The following is a 19,433-nucleotide window of genomic DNA, read 5'->3' as shown; positions in this document are numbered from 1 at the left end:
GACTGGAGTTTGAGACCCAATGTAAACACCACCCTTTTGGAGTACTGAATTCATTGGAGCAATAGAAAGTGCACCAAGAATAACATCATTTTGAACAACTGAACCAGGGAGTATTAGGCTCTGACTCCCAATAACTGAATTATCATCCACCTTAATTTTCCCACTGGTAAACCCACTGGAGGAATAAAACCCAGCAATGATCCGGCTGAAATCACCAAGATGGACACCAGCACCTATTGAAATTAGTTGTGGGTCTGAAACTGGGTTGATGGCTCTGATAGAACAATGCTTGCCTATTTTTGCACCCGAAAGGCGTAAGTACATGCAGAACGCCTCTGTTCCAGATAGGAGCTTGGTAAATCTGAGGTGGCAGGCTATGGTAATTCGGTGGCGAAGCCAAGTTATCAAGTGGGACTGTTTTGTTTCTTGTTTACAACTTAGCAACCGAGTTAAAGCACTTGTGAGCAGGCTGAGTATCATGCCATGAACTAAGTAAGCACCGGCTATTGTGACAGCAAAGTTAGTCGAGTTTGAAGGGACCTGAGCAAAAATCGAGCAGTATGCAGTGATGGTGAATGGAATCCAGTGGAAGCTTCCAGCTATGCAAAGAAATGTGAAGGATTGAAGAGAAAGAGGCTGTTGAGATAGACAAATGTAGACAAAGTAGATGATAGCTGCTGAGAGAGAGCTGAGAAAACCAACTAAATAGATACCGATAAAGTGGTAAATGGCCTCAGTTTGAGTTTTACTGGCAACATTTGATGGTACTGGACCCTGAAATTATGTTCAAAGAACATGAGTTTAGATCATCTCTTAGTTGTATGAAAATGGTTATTAAACTTGAAAGCAATGCTTGATAACAATGTATTGATGTTGAATATGTAAGTATGAGCATCAGCAGCTTCTTTAGTTTAACATGTTAAAGGAGAAAAGAATTGGAAAAGACCATTAATTGGAATTTATTTATTTGAAAAACTATAGTGTTTAATTATACTCTTAGAAGTAGACAAAATGCCAATGCAAGGTTTTATAATCAAAAAGCACGAAACAGAAAAAGATATACAGTGGATAAAACATGCCAAATTTTTAGATAGCTGCGTATGTTCATGTTTACCACATGTTCGTGCCTTCAAATTGAAAGATTTCGTAGCAAGATAAAAAAGTGAAGGAATGAAGAAAGTAGAAGTCTGTTGCTCTAACATTTCATGTTCTTCGCTTAAGATGCCCCTGTAATGGTGTGATGAACGATTTCATATTTTGCTTATTCATACTTTGTTGAGGTGCCTTATTGGTGAAAAGGAAAAAGAAAAGAAAATATATCTAGTAATACATACAGATTTGAGAAGAAAAACAATGACAAAGTGCGTGTATACAATATTTGCTATGTATGAGAAGTCACTGGAAAAGTAATTAAAACCTAGAACAATTATATTACATGCAGCCAACTGACATGAAAACAAAGAGATGAAGATTATCAGATTATTTAAAACATATGCATCTAGTGTAATATAGCATGTGTTGTCATCTACTTGGCTACCACAAGTCTTTAACCTTTTAGAATAATCTACAGTAGTTAACGCATATTTTTTGAAGTCTATGCTAATGTCAGATGGAGAATCCAAAATAGCACTTACCTTCTGAACATTGTTAGCTTTAGCAGATTTAAATAGAGGTTTGCCTCCTTCAATCTTTTGCAAAGGTTGTACCTCAGCCTCTTCTCCCAAAACACTTCCTTTCTGGATAACAGCATAAGGGCCAATCGAAGAATTTCGGCCAATTCTGATTGGGAGGAAGCTCAAGACTCCATTCTTTACCTCATGGCTTTGAACCAAAGCCCCTTCTGCAATCACAACCCCATCTCCAATGGAAACCAAAGATGGGTCTGTGATGTCAACAGTATCAAGCAACACTGAGGATCCAATTCTTGCTCCAAGCATCTCAAACCAGTAATTGAGAAACACTGTTCCTCTCAGATGTACTGCCAGAACTTTGGAAGAAACTTCTTGGGCCTTGTAAAGTGCCCACCACTTAACAAAATCCATTGAGCAGATGGGAATTTCAGGGGTCAAGGCATAGTTTGGTCTTAAGAAAGAATTTCCAAAGAAGGCAATGCAAATGCAGGTGGATAATATGCAGAGGATCCAAGCAAGAGGAGCTAAAGTCAGGGAAATCAAACAATGCAACCAGGGAATTCCATCTATTGCTAAATGGATCGCTGAAATGGAGCTTATAAAGGCAGATATTGATAAATAAGCAGGAAAGATCAGCATGGCAGAGACATATATAAGAGCCAGAAGTTGGAAACACCAAATACCCAATTGCCGGGACTTCGATATCTCCATCACAAGCTCGGTGGAATCAATCTCAGTTTCTGGAGTCTGAGATGGACAGCTCATGAGTTGTGGTTGAGACTTAATTAGTAAATTTTCTGAGAAGCTTGCCAAGTCTGAAATGCAGGTTGCAGTGAAGATATCTATAGCCCCAACTGGCACTCCTAGAAAATCTGAAAGTTTTTGAGCTGCTCTGACCACTCCAACCGAATCAATTCCATAAGACACCAGATTCTCAGTGGCAGAGATTTTCTTAATTGGAATACCAGTTTGCTCGGAAACTAAGCCTTGCAGGAACTCCACTATCTCCTTGTTACAAAGCTTTGGGGGGCATGGTAGAAGAGAACTCCTCACTAGCTCAGGCCGAGGTGTTTTTCCCTCCTTACAAGTTCCTGTAGTGAAGGAGCGAACCAACGTTCTTTTTGACAATATTGGTTCTGGTACTAGGTTTAGAGTTCCATCAGCAAACTGTTTCAGACACTCAAACCTCTTGATTTTTCCAGATGTTGTTTTACTAATGGTTCTGGGCATGATCAGATTGACTGAGGCAACACTGATTCCATGTTCTTCTGCAACACGAGCTTGAACTTGTTCCAAAACTTCCTTGCTGACAGGTTTACCATCCTTAACCTCTGCAATCACAACTAAACCAACCTGGTCAGACCCATCAGGAACTGAAATCCCTTTTGCCACTAGGATTTCCTCAGGAACGCCAATGACAGCGCAACAACCTGGGCGTATAAGTTCAGATGAGCTTTCAACTGTCTTTTCTACATCTACTGAGTAAATGTTTCTTCCAGCTACAATGATAAGATCCTTGATTCTTCCAGTGATGAACAACTTTCTGTCAATGATTCGTCCCAAGTCTCCCGTTCTAGTGTATTTACGTCCGGGATGATTCTGAAGCTCATTTCTGAAAGTTATGTGGCTCAGTTCTTCCCTACCCCAGTAGCCAATTCCAGCACTTGGACTACTAATCCATATCTCTCCTTCATTTCCATCTTCTTCAAGTTCGTCACCGGTCTCCGCATTGACTATTCTGATGTCAACATCTACATCATTTGGATCCACATACCCACAACAAACTCTTCCTTGCCAGTCTATGAAAATGGATTTCCCTACCCCAAATGCACAACTTACAAAAACACAATTTTCTGCCAAGCCATACCCAGGAGCCATCACCTCTTGAGAGAGGCCAAAAGGACGGGTAAGTTCAACAAATCTTTTCAGGGTTTTCTGCCTCACTGGTTCAGCAGCAACCATGAGAAAAATCATGGAAGAAAGGTCATATTTTCGAACCTTATCTTTGTCGGAGTACTCCAGTCTTCGAATCACTAGCTCGAAAGCAAAATTGGGGCCAGCAGTGTGAGTAGCATGATATTTGCTAATGGTTTCAAGCCATAAGAGTGGGTTCTTGATAAATGTCAATGGTGAAAATAGAATTGCACATCCGCCACTAACAAGAGCTGTAAATAGTCCTCCAATCAATCCCATGTCATGGTATTGGGGAAGCCAGCTTACTAGTACAGTCTTGGAGGTGCTCTTATATCTCTTTCGCATCAACTTCACATTATGAATAAGCCCACCATGAGTTATCATGACTCCTTTGGCATCATCAGTTGAACCTGAAGTGAATTGAAGAAAACATAGATCACTTGGCTGAGGTTCAGATTGATCAGCTAGATCTTCTGAAACCAGGTTCTTGGAGTTTTTAGTCCAAGAATCTGTGTGCAACCATGGAAGATTAGGCCAGCGAGCTGTGGATTTCCCATTCTTTCCTGTCAAAGAGATCAGATTCTTCACAGAACCTGCCCGAACTGCTGAGTGATAACCAATGGTTGACAGAATTGCCACTGCACCACATGATTTGGCAATGTTTTCAATTTTCAAAAGCGCTTGGCCGCCTCTTTGCAACGGATCCGGGGGAAGAACTGGGATTGGTAAGATTTTAGCTCTTAGGCATCCAAAGAAGGCATCAATGAAGTCCAGACCTGGGACATGGATTAGGAGAACTCTGTCACCAGGCTTGATAACTGGTTTTCGACTTGTCAAGAGCTTCTGAGCAATGCAAGAAGCATTGGCATGAAGTTCTCCATAAGTCCTTTGGCACACCACCGCCCCTTCTTCATTAATCCAGGTATAGAGGGTTTTGTTTTGAGTGACTCCATGAGTTCCCCAGTGCTTCAAATAGCCGTCAAGAGAAGGCAAATCAGGAAATTTTACTCCTGGAAATTCTTCTAATTCAATTGGACTCTTCAAGCATTTTTCTTGCAAGGGTAAGAGAGACTGCAAAAAAAAAAAAAAGAGAAATGCTTCAATTCATCATATTTGGATTGTTAGAAATTTATTGATCAATTCAATTATTTGGAATGTCAAACTACCTTAACATAAGGAAACATTGGCAAGGGATTGTTATTTGCAAAGTGCTTGCAGATTAAAGCCATGGCATATGATGAATTTCTCTCTGTAAGCTCAAATGCCATGAGCCCACCTACATAGTATGTGTTCTTCAATCCCTGAAGTTCAGATTCCAGTTTCTCATAAAACCCATCCTTCATATCTGCATTTGAATTTTATATTTAAATTTTAGAAATTATTCCAATTTGCAGGGACAAACTACATAAAAGCAAGTCATTGTCATACCTTGGCTGCAAACATGAGGAAAGTATTTAAATCGCCTTTGTAGAACCACCTTCTCTACTTCTCCCCCCATATTTTTAACTGCATTGATTGCAAGCTCAGTGACCATTGGCCCCATAATATCAACGGAGTTGCCATAAGACCAGAACAAAAATATATCAGTGTCAGCATAGAATCTCTGCATTGCAACCGGATGGCCAATTGTTGCAGGGTCATCCATATATTCACCAAAGTAATAAAACCCGAGAGGCATGTGTTCTAGCCCTTTTATCTTCAAAACAGTAGTGTAGTAGTCAATTGTCTGTACTTTACTGAACAACTCCTTTTCAAGATCACCCATATCCATTACTTCTGTTTCATATTCTGCTATAAGATAACATAATTAGCATCTCCCCACCTCAAAAAAAAAAAAAAAAAAAAAAGGAATAAAATCAACAGACCTGTAATATTTGAGATTGGTGATCTGTAAGTGCTTCCATTTTTCCAAGGAAAAGAACCAGAGATGATGATCTTATCAAACTCCATACTTTTGACTTCTCCACAATTTTTAACATTAACAATGACACCATTAGAGTGGCGTCTGACTTCCAATACTTCAGTGTTGCAGTAAACTTCTATTGGAAGTGATTCACTGATCTTCTCCCACAGACTTGTATATCCATGTTTGAATCGCCTAATCTTCCCAGCCATGGAAGTACGAGTGAACTCATGAATGTAGGCATAAGGCATGTCCTGAACAAATCCATACCCAGAAGCAGTGTATCCATAAGCCACAGATTTAGGAACAGATTTGAGTCCATGACCCTCCAGGTATGCAGGGGTTAACTCTGAAGCAAATTCACTCACAGCATGAACACCAATTCGACCAGAGTCCTTTGCCTTTTCCTATTGACAGAAAAATGGAGATTCAATGATTGCCAAGCAGGAAAATCAAGAAATAATGTATACACAAAGCAATAAAGACACTGACCTGAAGTTCCAAGGTCAGTGTAATCACAGATACGTAATCATCTGCCACTTTAATATCTTTAAACTCCCCTGTAGAGCTGTCAATGAGGGCAAGCTTGTGAGAATCCATTTCTTCTAGTTCTGAACCCGTCTCTTTCCCCAAGTGAAAGATGAAAGGGGAGCTGTTTGCAGCAAGAACTTGACCACCCAGATCATAGATTTTTCCTGTAAGAATAGTATATGTATATTTAACCTTAATCCATGACATAAGAAGCCAGGTTTAGAAGACAGTACATACAATTCTGAACTTTTTTACCTTCAATCTTCACTGATTCACACATGCCTCCAACATTATGGTACTTCTCTAGCACAGTCACATTATTGTAACCAAGCTTGGCCAGTGCATAAGCAGCTGATATGCCACTTGGACCAGCACCCACAATCCCAATTCTTGTGTTGACAGGCAGGCATGGATGCAGCTTGAAGAATTGATCTTCTATCAAATTTTTTGGGTCCATCTTCTCTCTCTCTCTGTACTTCAGTACTCCTACTAGAAGTACCTGCTTAATTAGATCAACTAAGAAAGTAAGTTCAAGTTCCATCAATTATGACTACGAGTAATTCAAGCCTTGAATTCAGAATTCCAAACCAAACCCAAGTGTAAGATTATGCAACCAAACTCTTGCATGTCTTATTGCCCCTTATTATATAGAGAAAGGATTTCTAAAAAGTGAAAAGTTTAGTCAAGCCAAGAAGAACAGCAAAACCAGACACTGATATAACAGAAACATACCTTATACCAAACATACCAAACATGAAATACACATCAAAAGAAAGGGAAAAAATTTCAGAGCTACTCTCTCTTATACCAAAGAAATTAATCAAGTATATCAAAGAATATGAATTCCCCCCACCTTCCAACACAAAAATTAACAAATCTTTCTCTCTCTAGCTCCCTCTCTTAACTTGAGCTAGCTGGTTATACAGGGACAATGAAAGACTAACCTGAGAGCTGAAATGGGCAAATTTGTCGGATTGGACGCCAAGTGGCGAAAAAGAAAAGAGAAAAGCGTCAGTGAGGCCGTTCTCTGCACTCTGAACTGGGAGCTGCTGATCTTCTTATGTTTAAACAATAAGTAGACGACAAGTCCACACTGTTCCTTAAACAATCAGAAGACACTCTGTCGCATCCTTGGTGGCTCCGAGCATTTCCTATCCAATATCCCAGATATTCCCTTTTAACCTCGGCCTCGAAAACTTCGTTTTTGCCTTGACAACGTGGGATTTCGGCAAATCTTATACAATTTTTACATTCGCACAAGGTAAAGAAAGACAATCACAGATTGTTTATAAAAACGAAGATGAAAAGGCATATTTTGGATTATGCATTGATAACTGGGGTCTTGGATCCAGGGATTTGCCGTGGCGACACGAGCAACAGTGGTTGGGTTTTCAGGGGAAAACATTTGGATTCATGCTGGACATACATAGCAAGCTACGACGGTTTTGTTTCGTTGTTTTTTGTTTTTGTTTGTACTATTTGAAATATATATAGGTGCGCGGGAGACAGCCTTCAAGGCTGGACTCTTACAACGGCCACGAAGTTATTTAATATTCCTTATTAAAACGAATGGACAATAGATTGGCCACTACACTAATTATTTATTTACTTTTTTGAGAAGAATCAATACACTAATTACTATATAACTATATACAGAATCAACTAATAGAAAAAAAAAATACTCCATTATTAAAATAAGTACTCCACTAGAAAATTTCTAAACAAGACAAATGAAGCAAAATTATATATATAAAAGTTATAAATCACATTTTTATCGCATAATTATTCCATAAAATTAATATTTAACTATATATATTGGCAAAATAGTGGCATGTGGAATGTGACATTTTAAGCTCAAAAAACGTCTCTATTTAGTTAGGGACGTTCGAATGGTGATATTTTACAAATGTCTTTAAGCATAGTGACTAGAATAAAAATTAGAGGCATTTGAACAGCGAAAATGTCACTTTGAAAGGTGACACTTTGCATTGTTTAAATGTAGCTACTCTTTAAAAAAATTAAAATAAAATAATTTTTCCCAAAAAAATATTTATAATAAAATATATATAAAACAAAAAAAAAAATCAAATTATTATTTTTAAATAAAACAAATTCAATTAATTTTCTTTTCTTTTTTTTTAAAATAAAATCCCAAGGAACATCTGGGGTGGCCTGCGAGGCACCCTAGACAGGGGTGGAACTAGACTTTTAGGTTTGGGAGGCAAAACTATTAAAAAAAAATCGGAGGGCAAAAAAAAAATGTTTTTAAAGGTATATTTTTTAAAAACAAAAAATTATGTGGGTTTTACAATTTTGGAAGGGTTGTGGCCCCCCCAAAGCTTGCCCAGGGTCCGCCCCTGACCTTAGAGGTGCCGCCGTCACTTCTGGCCACCTCTAGGGTGGCTTGCAGGCCACCCCCTCCCCTAGGTGTGGCTGCTGGTTTGGCAACAAACCGGCAACCACCCAACCTTTTAAAAAAAAAAAAAAACAGTTTTATGTGTGGGTGAAAGAGGAGCAATTTTAAAGTTTTTGGGTGTGGGTGATTGTTATAAACGCAAACTTTAAACCCCAATATTTTCAAAATTAGAGACGTTTGAATAGTAACATACTATTCCAACGTCCCTATTCATAAAATAAAGGTGTGAATAGTGTTACTATTCACGCGTCGTTATTCAAGCACGAAAGACGACGTGTGAATAGCATTACTGTCCATGCATGAATAGTGATGTGTGAATAGTAGTAACACTAGGTGGATATTATTTTCGAGAAATGGAAAAAAATAAAAATAAAAGTTGCTCTTATATATATCTCTCACTTGGTATTTAGAAAATAATATCCACATAAGAGTAGGAGAGAACCTAGCATTTTTCCTATTCAAATGTTACTATTTTATTAATATAGACTTTTGAACGGTAAAACGTCTCAAATTAGTGACATACGAATCCCAAAAATGTCACTAATTGGACTTTCTTGTAGTGTATATTTATTTATAAATATTTTAATCATATATATATTTATAACTAGAAGGCGAGCCTTCGCCGGCCCCTCTAGTTCCGTCCCTAATAGATGACATAATTTAAAGAAAAATAAATAAATATAAGTCAAATTACGGGAATTAGTAATGTTGTGTTGCATGCTTGCCATGCCATGAGTTACTTGATGAAATTTAATTACGGGGTTATGGCCTAGTTGTCAACGCTTATTACAGTACGTCAATTTTACTTTAAAATAAAAAGAGAAACTTTTTATTGAAAATGACATTCCTATTCCTATACAAGTGATATCAAAATTGGTATATATTATTGGTTTAATCTGTAAAATAATAACGGATATGTCATGTTATTTTCAGTCACCAAGGTTTTGCCAAATGTCATTATGCTTCTTGCTCGATCCGCATGTATTTGAACAAAGTTACTGTTGGTGTTATCGTCTACTTCCAACCTAAAATGAAACCAAAATAGTATTAGAACTTAGGATCTTCATAGGAAGGCATACATTTTAAAACATAAATTAAGCAGACATATAATTATATTGCATTGAGCATGTTTTTAGACAAGAAGAATCATGTAATGGTAGCCTAGATATATAAAGGAAGAATTAGATGATAAAGAACAATGGAAATTGCTTTTAGAGATAAACCTCCCAAACTAAATACAATAAGCAATGGGAAATATATGGCATTTGTTTAACCACATATATAGGAAGTAGTGGTGTGATGTTAATTCGTGTTTGTGTGTATGTTTCACGTCGTATTGACATATAAAACAAATGGGTTTGATAATGTTAATTGAGAATATGACCTAATTAAACAAGTGATATACCCTAGTATATGACCTAATTGATAGTTTTACTTGACAAATTCGAATGATGTTCAAACGGATTTTCTCGTTATTTTGAGTCTTGTTCGAATACGGTTTGGGTCGTTTAAAGTACCTAATTTAAAATTCTAAGTGTTTTAAACCCCTTTTTTCTTACATTCCAACCACATCTCATCTAATCCTTTTTTAATTTGTTAAAATGTTCTTAATTTATTTATGATTGCCAGGGCGAAGTGTTAAACTAATATTGTGACATTAACCCTAAAAAATAAAATATATTATGTATTATCTCATCAAAATCTATATATTCAAAATGAATAGTAATTTTTGGCATACTGGCGTGCTTGAACAGTAAGCACGCCGGTGTTAAAATATTATAAAATATTATTAAAATAATATTTGAACAATAAAAATAAATAAATAAATAATATTTTAACACCAGCGTGTTTATTGTTCAAGCACGCCGGTGTGCCAAAAATCATTACTCATTCAAAATATCTAAGGTTTGGAATACAGCGATGCAAGTAACATGTGAAGTAGGTAGAATGGTTGCAAACTTTGGTTTCAAATGATTGTCTATGTGCTTACTACATCTCTTATTTTGTAGATCGCTTGCAATTAGCATTAGTGGTAACATCAAAAGAAGTTAAGAAGTTATCCTCATTCATCTATTCTTTTTTTCTTTTTCTTTTTTTTTTAAAAAAGGACTTCTATTGTCAATATGTTTATGCTTCAAGCAAGCTTAATGAAGAATTGAAGTTTGCTCAATCTCTTACATTGACATGCAACATTCTTATATCTTTCCTAGGGTGATATTCGATTGAAGGATCTTCAAGCTTCAGTACCTGCTCTTCAAGTTTATTTTGACAACTTTCTAAGTCTACCCCTTTTCTATGCATGAAAATTGGGATATATAAAGTTAGCATTATATGCATATTTATAATGCTATCAATATATCAGCATATATAAAGTTTATACAAAAAGAACCAAATCTTTGTCGGCAATACAAAACTATATATGCAGAATCAGCAAAAAAAAAAAAAAGTATTTTCTGTTTGTAGATTCTCTATGCTCAATATTAACATGACATTCTTAGCTGTTTCTTTTTTGCCGGCAACAACGCATGTGATAAACATATGTTTCTTTTGTTTCTTTTGCTTTTTTTCATTTTAGCTTTTAATTGCTTTAATTTAACACATAATATATTCTATTTGTTTAACTAATGATTTAATCAACTAGCATATGCTATTGTTACAAGTAACATAAAAGTAATCGAAGATTCTCCCTCACCCCCATCTAATTCCCTCCACTTTTACCATCCCTCCTCTCCCATTGTTAGATTTTCTCACTTATAAATTTCAACGGACAAAAGTTTTATTAAAAGAGAGAAAATTGAGAAACTCCTTCAACCCAGTTTGAAAGAGAACTCAGTCCAATTCAAAATCATTGCGAACAAAAACATTATAAAGACTAAAAAAGCTCCAAAGGAAAATGGCGACAGATTTTACATATTGCAAGAGATAATAGTTTAGATGACAATCTGGAGGGAAAAAAAAACATATTGTAAGGGCCATAAACCTGCACCAACTAAAATTAATGAAACAAAGATCTACTTGAGGCGGCTCTTGCTGCAGCAACATCTGCAGAACCATGGCATATAGGGAAAATGATAGGGAGGAGTCAGCAGCAGCTATGAAGGCCATACTTGCTTACAACATGCTGTCTGATCTTGCAGGCAACCTTCTAAAGAAGTTGAGTGGAACTGGGGGAAGTTTGTGACGGAACCTGGGGTGCCTTAAAACATAAATTCCTGTGAGAAGGGCCACAACTTGGAAAGGGGTAACATAGGTATGGCTGCTGGTTTGGCAACAAACCGGCAGCCACCCAGTCGTTTTTTAAAAAAATAAAAAATAAAAAATAGTTTTATGTGCGGGTGAAAGATGAGCAATTTTAAAGTTTTTGGATGTGGGTGGTTGTTATAAACTCAAACTTTGAGCCCAAATATTTTTAAAATTAGAGACGTTTGAATAGTAACATACTATTCCAACGTCCCTATTCATAAAATAGAAGTGTGAATAGTGTTACTATTCACGCATCGTTATTCATACACGAAAGATGACGTGTGAATAGTATTACTATTCATGCATGAATAGTGATGTGTGAATAGTAACACTATTCAAAGGTATCCTGGTATTCTTCTAGTGTTTTCTTAGTCCTAGATAGATATTATTTTCAAAAAAAAAAAAAAAAGTTGCTCTTATATATATCTCTCACTTGGTATTTAGAAAATAATATCCACGTAAGATTAGGAGAACACTAATAGAGCACCTATCATTTTTCCTATTCAAATGTCCCTATTTTATTAATATGAACTTTTGAACAATAAAACGTCTCAAATTATTGACATACGATTTTCAAAAATGTCACTGATTGGACTTTTTTGTAATGTAGATTTATTTATAAATATTTTAATCATATATATTTTATAACTAGAAGGCAAGCCTTTGCCGGCCCCTCTAGTTCCGTCCTAATAGATGACATAATTTAAAGAAAAATAAATAAATATAAGTCAAATTACGGGAATTAGTAATGTAATTGTGTTGCATGCTTGCCATGCCATGAGTTACTTGAGGAAATTTAATTAAGGGGTTATGGCCTAGTTGTCAACGCTTATTACGGTACGTCAGTTTTACTTTAAAATAAAAAGAGAAACTTTTTATTGAAAATGACATTCCTATTCCTATACAAGTGATATCAAAATTGGTATATATTATTGGTTTAATCTGTAAAATAATAACGGATATGTCATGTTATTTTCAGTCACCAAGGTTTTGCCAAATGTCAGTATGCTTCTAGCTCCGTATGTATTTGAACAAAGTTAATGTTGGTGTTATCGTCTACTTCCAACCTAAAATGAAACCAAAATAGTATTAGAACTTGGGATCTTCATAGGAAGGCATAAATTTTAAAACATAAATTAAGCAGACATGTTGCATTGATAATGTTTTTAGACAAGAAGAATCATGTAATGGTAGCCTAGATATAAAGAAAGAATTAGATGATGAAGAACAATGGAAATTGCTTTTAGAGATAAACCTCCCAAACTAAATACAATAAGGAATGGGAAATATATTGTGACGTCCCACATTGTCTGAGCATGAAAAAGATGATATGTTTATATAGAATATACTCTCTCTAAATGGTATGAGGTCTTTTAAGGGTAAACCCAATAATAAAACCATGCGGGCTTGACCCAAAGCGGACAATATCATACCACTTAAAACAGAGGTGTTACATATATGGCATTTGTTTAACCACATATATAGGAAGTAGTGGTGTGATGTTAATTCGTATGTGTGTTTGTTTCAAGTCGTATCGACACATAAGTACAATATATATATAGTTTAGGGTAGGATGTTTAAATTTTTTACTATGGAAACAAACGGGATCGTATTATTTGAGTTTACTTTGTGGTCATAACTGGTGCAAGAGTATAACTATCTATTAGAATAAAACAAATGGATTTAATAATGTTAATTGAGAATATGACATAACTATCTATCAACTATAACCTAACTCATTTAATTAAGCAGGTTAAACCCCTCAATTCTAACCCGCTAATTTCATGCAGGGTTCAAAAGTCGTGTCAAAAATTGAAAATCTTAAGAAAAAGTAAGGATAAAGATTAATATTCCGTTATTTCTTGTAACTTTTTTCTAGCATAGAAAGCATTTTATCAAATGACAAACTAGACAATCTTAAAGTAGAGAGCGGCATTGTACCTGGGAATTGAAGTAGAAAAAGAAAAAGAAAATGTTAATATTTGGTCTTCCTGAAAATTTCCAATCAATAGAAACATATATCCTTTTGTTTAACCTAATATACTATTTTACCTTCCCTATACTAATGTATCTTATTCAAAAAAAAAAAAAAATGGGTAGCATTATTCTACTCATGCAATGCATCTAGACCCCATTTATGCAGAGATGGAGTGTTTGCTGAAATGCAACCGAAGGTTGATCAATTCAAACATATATAAAACGAACGGGATCGTATTATTTTAATATACTTTGTGGGTGTCAGAATAAAACAAATGGGTTTGGGTTTGATAATGTTAATTGAGAATATGACCTAATTAAACAAGTTATATACATGAATATTTATGGATTCAGAATTAATCTAGGAAAAGGATATGCCGGGGCGTTTGGTACGCGGATGGCTATTTCATTACGGAAAAAAATAACTATAACTTGGAGTTAAAAAGCTAGAAATATTGAATAGCTATTTCTATTCGTTAGTATGGTTTTAGTATTAGAATGGAACCTTAAATATGTATTCAACTGTTTGACATAGAACAGTACACTGGTGAATTGAATTATATTTTAATCAAATTTCGTAGAACACCCATATAAAAAGCTTGCCTCTGTACAGTGCCAAACCCAGTTGGGAGCCCAAACCCCACAAAAGTTCCACATTTTCTCTTAAAGTTTGGGTTTTTCTTTGTAAAAAAGCCCCCCCTCATTTCTTCCATTTTCCCCTTCAAACAACCAAAACTCAAAATTCTAGTTATTTCGAGTCTTGTTCGAATACGGCTGGGGTCGTTCAAAGTACCTAATTCCAAATTCTAAGAGTTTTAAACCCCTTTTTTGTTACATTCCAACCACATCTCATCTAATCCTTTTTTAATTTGTTAAAATGTTCTTAATTTATTTATGATTGCCAGGGCAAAGTGTTAAACTAATATTGCAGCATTAATCCTAAAAAATAAAATATATTATGTATTATCTCATCAAAATCTATATATTTAAAACGAGTAGTGATTTTTGGCACACTGGTGTGCTTGATCAACAGTAAGCACTCCGGTGTTAAAATATTATTAAAATAATATTTGAACAGTAAAAAAAATAAAATAAAATAATATTTTAACATCGGCCTGCTTACTGTTCAAGCACGCTGGTGTACCAAAAATCACCATTCATTCAAAACATCTAAGGTTAGGAATACGGCGATGCAAGTAACATGTGAAGTAGGTAGACTGGTTGCGAGCTTTGGTTTCAAATGATTGTCTATGTGCTTACTACATCTGTTATTTCGTAGATCGTTTGCAATTGGTATTAGTTCTATTGTCAATATTGTTTATGCTTCAAGCAAGCTTAATGAAGAATTGAAGTTTGCTCAATCTCTTACATTGACATGCAACATTCTTATATCTTTCCTAGGGTGATATTCGATTGAAGGCTCTTCAAGTTTCATTATTTTGACAACTTTCTAAGTCTACCCCTTTTCTATGCATGAAAATTGGGATATACAAAGTTAGCATTATATGCATATTTATAAGGCCAGCAAATTTATCAGCATATATAAAGTTTATACAAAAAGAACCAAATCTTTGTCAGCAATACAAAACTATATATGCAGAATCAGCCAAAAAAAAAGTATTTTCCGTTTGTAGATTCTCTATGCTCAATATTAACATGACATTCTTAGCTATTTCTTTTTTGCCGGCAACAATGCATGTGATAAACATATGTTTCTTTTGTTGCTTTTGCTTTTTTTCATTTTAGCTTTTAATTGCTTTAATTTAACACATAATATATTCTATTTGTTTAACTAATGATTTAATCAACTAGCATATGCTATGTTACAAGTAACATAAAAGTACTAGAAGATTCTCCCTCACCCCCATCTAATTCCCTCCACTTTTACCATCCCACCTCTCCCATTGTTAGATTTTCTCACTTACAAATTGTATAGGACAGAAGTTTTAATAGACTAGGTTGAAGGAAAGGAAATTGAGAAATTCCATCAACCCAGTTTGAAAAAGAACTCGGTCCAATTCAAAATCATTGCGAATAAAAACATTATAAAGACTAAAAAAGCTCCAAAGGAAAATGGCGACAGATTTTACATATTGCAAGAGATAATAGTTTAGATGACAATCTGGAGGAAAAAAAAAAAAAAACATATTGTAAGGGCCATAAACCTGCACCAACTAAAATTAATGAAACAAAGATCTACTTGAGGCGGTTCTTGCTGCAGCAACATCTGCAGAACTATGGCATATAGAGAAAATGAAAGGAAGGAGTCAGCAGCAGCTATGAAGGCCATACTTGCTTACAACATGCTGTCTGATCTTGCAGGCAACCTTCTAAAGAAGTTGAGTGGAACTGAGGGAAGTTTGTGGCGGAACCTGGGGTGCCTTAACACATAAATTCCTATGAGAAGGGCCACAACTTGGAAAGGAGTAACATAGAGGACAAGGGCAGCAATGAAACAGAAGGTAACGAACAGAGTGGTTGCTCTTGGGTCTCTCCAGCTCAGAAGAGACTGAAACCTTTCCCCTTGAGTAGCCATGTCACCAACCACAGTCTGAACCCTCCCTCCAATACTTCTCAGTCGATCGTATCTCATCCTAACCATATCAGACGACTTGGAAGTAGGGAATGTATCAAACTCTTCATCTAGTTCATCAGGATGAGCAGCATCAGCATGGGACAGCCGGGTGTCCATGTGAGGAGGGTGTCGTGATCGCCATCGGTAGTTCCAAATTCCAATCAAGAAAAGGTACAGAAAGATAGTTGGAAGTATAAGCTCAGGATAAAGGACCAATATAATGAAAAGGATGTGAATCAAAATGGTTGTGAGAGGATTCTTCCAATTGCAGATAGAATCAAACCATTTTCCAACTGCAATCAACCCACTTAGAACTCCCATGATTCTGAAAAAGTTTGCTTTGCTCCTCCTCATACTCCACATATGTGAATCCACATCCAGCATATATGACACCACCTCTTTCCTCAAAGGCGGTTCTGCACGGCTCAGCCTCATGGAGACAATTTGCATAGCCTGGTGCCTCAAGCTATCAAGCTGAATTACAGACAGGGGATGAATGTAGTGCATTTTTGGCAACAATGGGTGTGAATACAGATGCAACATGTTAATCAAAGATGAACACGTGAATCTCACTGCCAACTGAATTTCACCCGTTTTCTTCACCCCTGAAGATTGTAGGACCAGAAGGGGATATGCATGCGTGTAAACTCTATCGGTTTCAAGGGTTGATAGCCGAATCCTTACCTTCCCAATTTTTGAATCTTTCCCCCCTCCAGCTTTATCTCCCCCATGTATATGACCATTATCAAAAACTCCAATTGTAATGACAGTACATGGGTCGTAAACCTCCCAAATGTATTGTTCATTCCACTTTGGCAAAAAGCTATCCACAATTGTCCTTGTTCGGACCCATTTCTGCCCATATTTAGCTACACAATAAGCATCTGTGGTTCCTCGACCATCTTTTGTCTTCATTGGCATCAACCCATGAGCGCTAATAACCCCCAGTTCCAAAATTCCAATGTTGGACTTCCACAATTGCTTTGCTGTTGGCCTAAGATCACTACTGTAGTGTGTAGATTCATCCAAAACATGGTACCCACCATCCAAGGAGATCCTCAAATGAATCCTACTGGCAAATTTAGTCTCCTTTTTCAGCTCCCCTTCTACAACCACATGCTTCTCAAGATTAAACCACCTAGTGTTTACAGGCTTATGGTCTAACCTCCTCTGTACATTCTGTAAAGGAATCATACACTTCCCCAAGGTCTCATCCTTGTTTGATCCCACCCTATCTTCCACAGTCAGAATCAAGGGTTCCTCAAACGGTTCCGCAACAACAAACAACAAGTCCTCATTCCACATGGGATTGATACTCTTACTTTGTGATGTCCTAGTCCTCAATGCCTGGTTTCCAAGTATAACCTTCACATAAACTTCTGGGTACCTAGTTTTATCGTTAGGTACCAAGTCCTGAGCTTCAATCACATTGACCCTCACATACCAAAGCTTCGGGGAAAGATACACCTTTGATCTAATGTTTGCAACACCATCAGGGCCAACAGTTGCAGCATCTGAATGCCATGCATCAGGAAATGCCTCATCCGCTTGAGTTCCCATCCAAACAGCAAGCATCAGCTCTCCCTTAGCCTTATCCGCCCTCCGGTCCTCCAGTCTATACCACTGTGGCGCCAATGGACTATCCGGTGGAAAACGTTTTGGGATGTCAATGATATCAAACATAACCCTGCCTATTAAATCATCTAGCACAACATCCTTATCTTTCACCACCACTTCCAAAACCGAAGCTTGAATTCGTTCTTTCGAGAAGGCAAAAACCTGATTCCATTCAGGGTTGGACTTCTTCTCAAAATGTTTTGTAACTCCCTTGTAATTTCCAAGTTTCACTTCAACATAGGGATCACAACTACCAGTAACATCCTTTCCAGGTAATTCCTTCGCTTTGACAACACGGACATAAAGGTACTGCATTTGCTCAACAAGGTCATAGGCGCAAGAGAGCTTATCACCCGTGATTGAACCTGCGCCAATCTTGGGTGAGGTCTCCTTAAGAGCAAAGTCTTGAGGTTGCGGAGGCTTCTGCATTTTTCTAGTTCACACTATAGAACCAGGCGGGATGCCAAAAGACTGAAGTGTAGAAGACAGAAAATGGATTTTGAAACCAAACTTTCGAAACAAAATAAGGATTTACAGAGGTGATATCACTACTACTGAAAACGTCAACTTTTTCTTCATAGACCCAAAACCCGATTGTTAAAAGCAATCTTTAGTCCTTTCACACAAGGGTGACTTCAAAAAAGATGCCCGAGAGCTATGAAAAGAAAGGAAGGAGAAAAGAACCTAATCAATTCTAGCACACAAGAAGTAGAAGAGAAACACTTGGCACGCTTCCGTGAAAGATTTAAACCAGAAAGCGCAACCACCTGCAAAATCAAAGCAAGAAATGATAAGTTACTATAATTACTCCTCCCTCCATTTGATTGCTGCTAGGGGGCCAAAGAAAAGCCTGATATTAAATCACTTTTTCCTTTCAATTTTTTGATTCACCATAAGACAATCACGGCAGCTTAATAGGTAGTATATAGGTTCAGCCAAGAGTTGGGGTTAAGCTCTATCAAGTGGAAATCCAGTATTATGACAGATACCAGTATCAATGTTTGTATATGTTTTTTTTTTCCCTATTCATGCATTTTCTTGGCAACCAAACAGAGAATAAAAGAAAAGAAAGCATACATTTGTTAGGATGTACTCTGAGACAACAGGGTGAGTAGCTGATATTTGACAACACAGATCTAGCTCAAAACCCACCATTAAAGATACCAACTTGAAGAAGTAAGCTCAACGTACAAAAGTAAACTTGCCCATTAGCTTCAACAACTACTTAACTCTGAAACAGAGTTTTTCAACAACTACTCCAACCAACTTGAAACAATATCTATTACATCATTTACATGCATTGCTGATTGCTGAACAGGTCAAAGAAATGCAAAGTACTTCTGGTTCACACGCACAAACACTCACACTCACACACCAGTTAACCACTGACCTGAAGCACAGTTGGCGACAAAGAGCTTTCTTTAATGTGCTGCAATGAAAAATTTAATTTTTTTTACACAAAAATTATGTAAAGAAAGATGAAAAGTGAAGGTAAGGAAGCTGAAGAGTGAACTAATATAGAAAGTGGGTGTCTATGTATATGGGGCTTGGGGGCTGAGAGATCTGTGAATCTCCATAAAGGCATAAAGAAGACAGACGACCACCAACAAGGTTCCAACTTTTTCA

The 19,433-nt window shown here is 36.6% G+C and overlaps 1 protein-coding gene across 2 annotated transcripts; it reads right to left on the bottom strand.

Annotated features, from left to right (window-relative positions):
- Positions 1–15,644: 15,644 nt before the first annotated feature.
- On the bottom strand, positions 15,645–19,433 carry LOC132164163 (multiple C2 domain and transmembrane region protein 5). 2 transcript variants are annotated; one of them, XM_059574599.1, is made up of 2 exons: positions 18,885–19,433; positions 15,645–18,574 (listed from the first exon to the last, which is right to left on the bottom strand). In XM_059574599.1, exon 2 carries the CDS (start codon positions 18,234–18,236, stop codon positions 15,912–15,914), a length of 2,325 nt encoding a protein of 774 aa, XP_059430582.1. In that variant the 5' UTR covers positions 18,237–18,574; positions 18,885–19,433; the 3' UTR covers positions 15,645–15,911. The 2 variants fall into 2 exon arrangements, with proteins under 2 accessions (XP_059430582.1, XP_059430583.1); XM_059574600.1 differs by having other exon boundaries at positions 19,198–19,433.

The sequence above is a fragment of the Corylus avellana genome, chromosome ca10 (genome assembly GCF_901000735.1).
Source record: "Corylus avellana chromosome ca10, CavTom2PMs-1.0".
Taxonomy (NCBI): Eukaryota; Viridiplantae; Streptophyta; class Magnoliopsida; order Fagales; family Betulaceae; genus Corylus; species Corylus avellana.
Note: the sequence above shows the minus strand (reverse complement) of the source record. Positions and strands in the feature narration are given on the sequence as shown.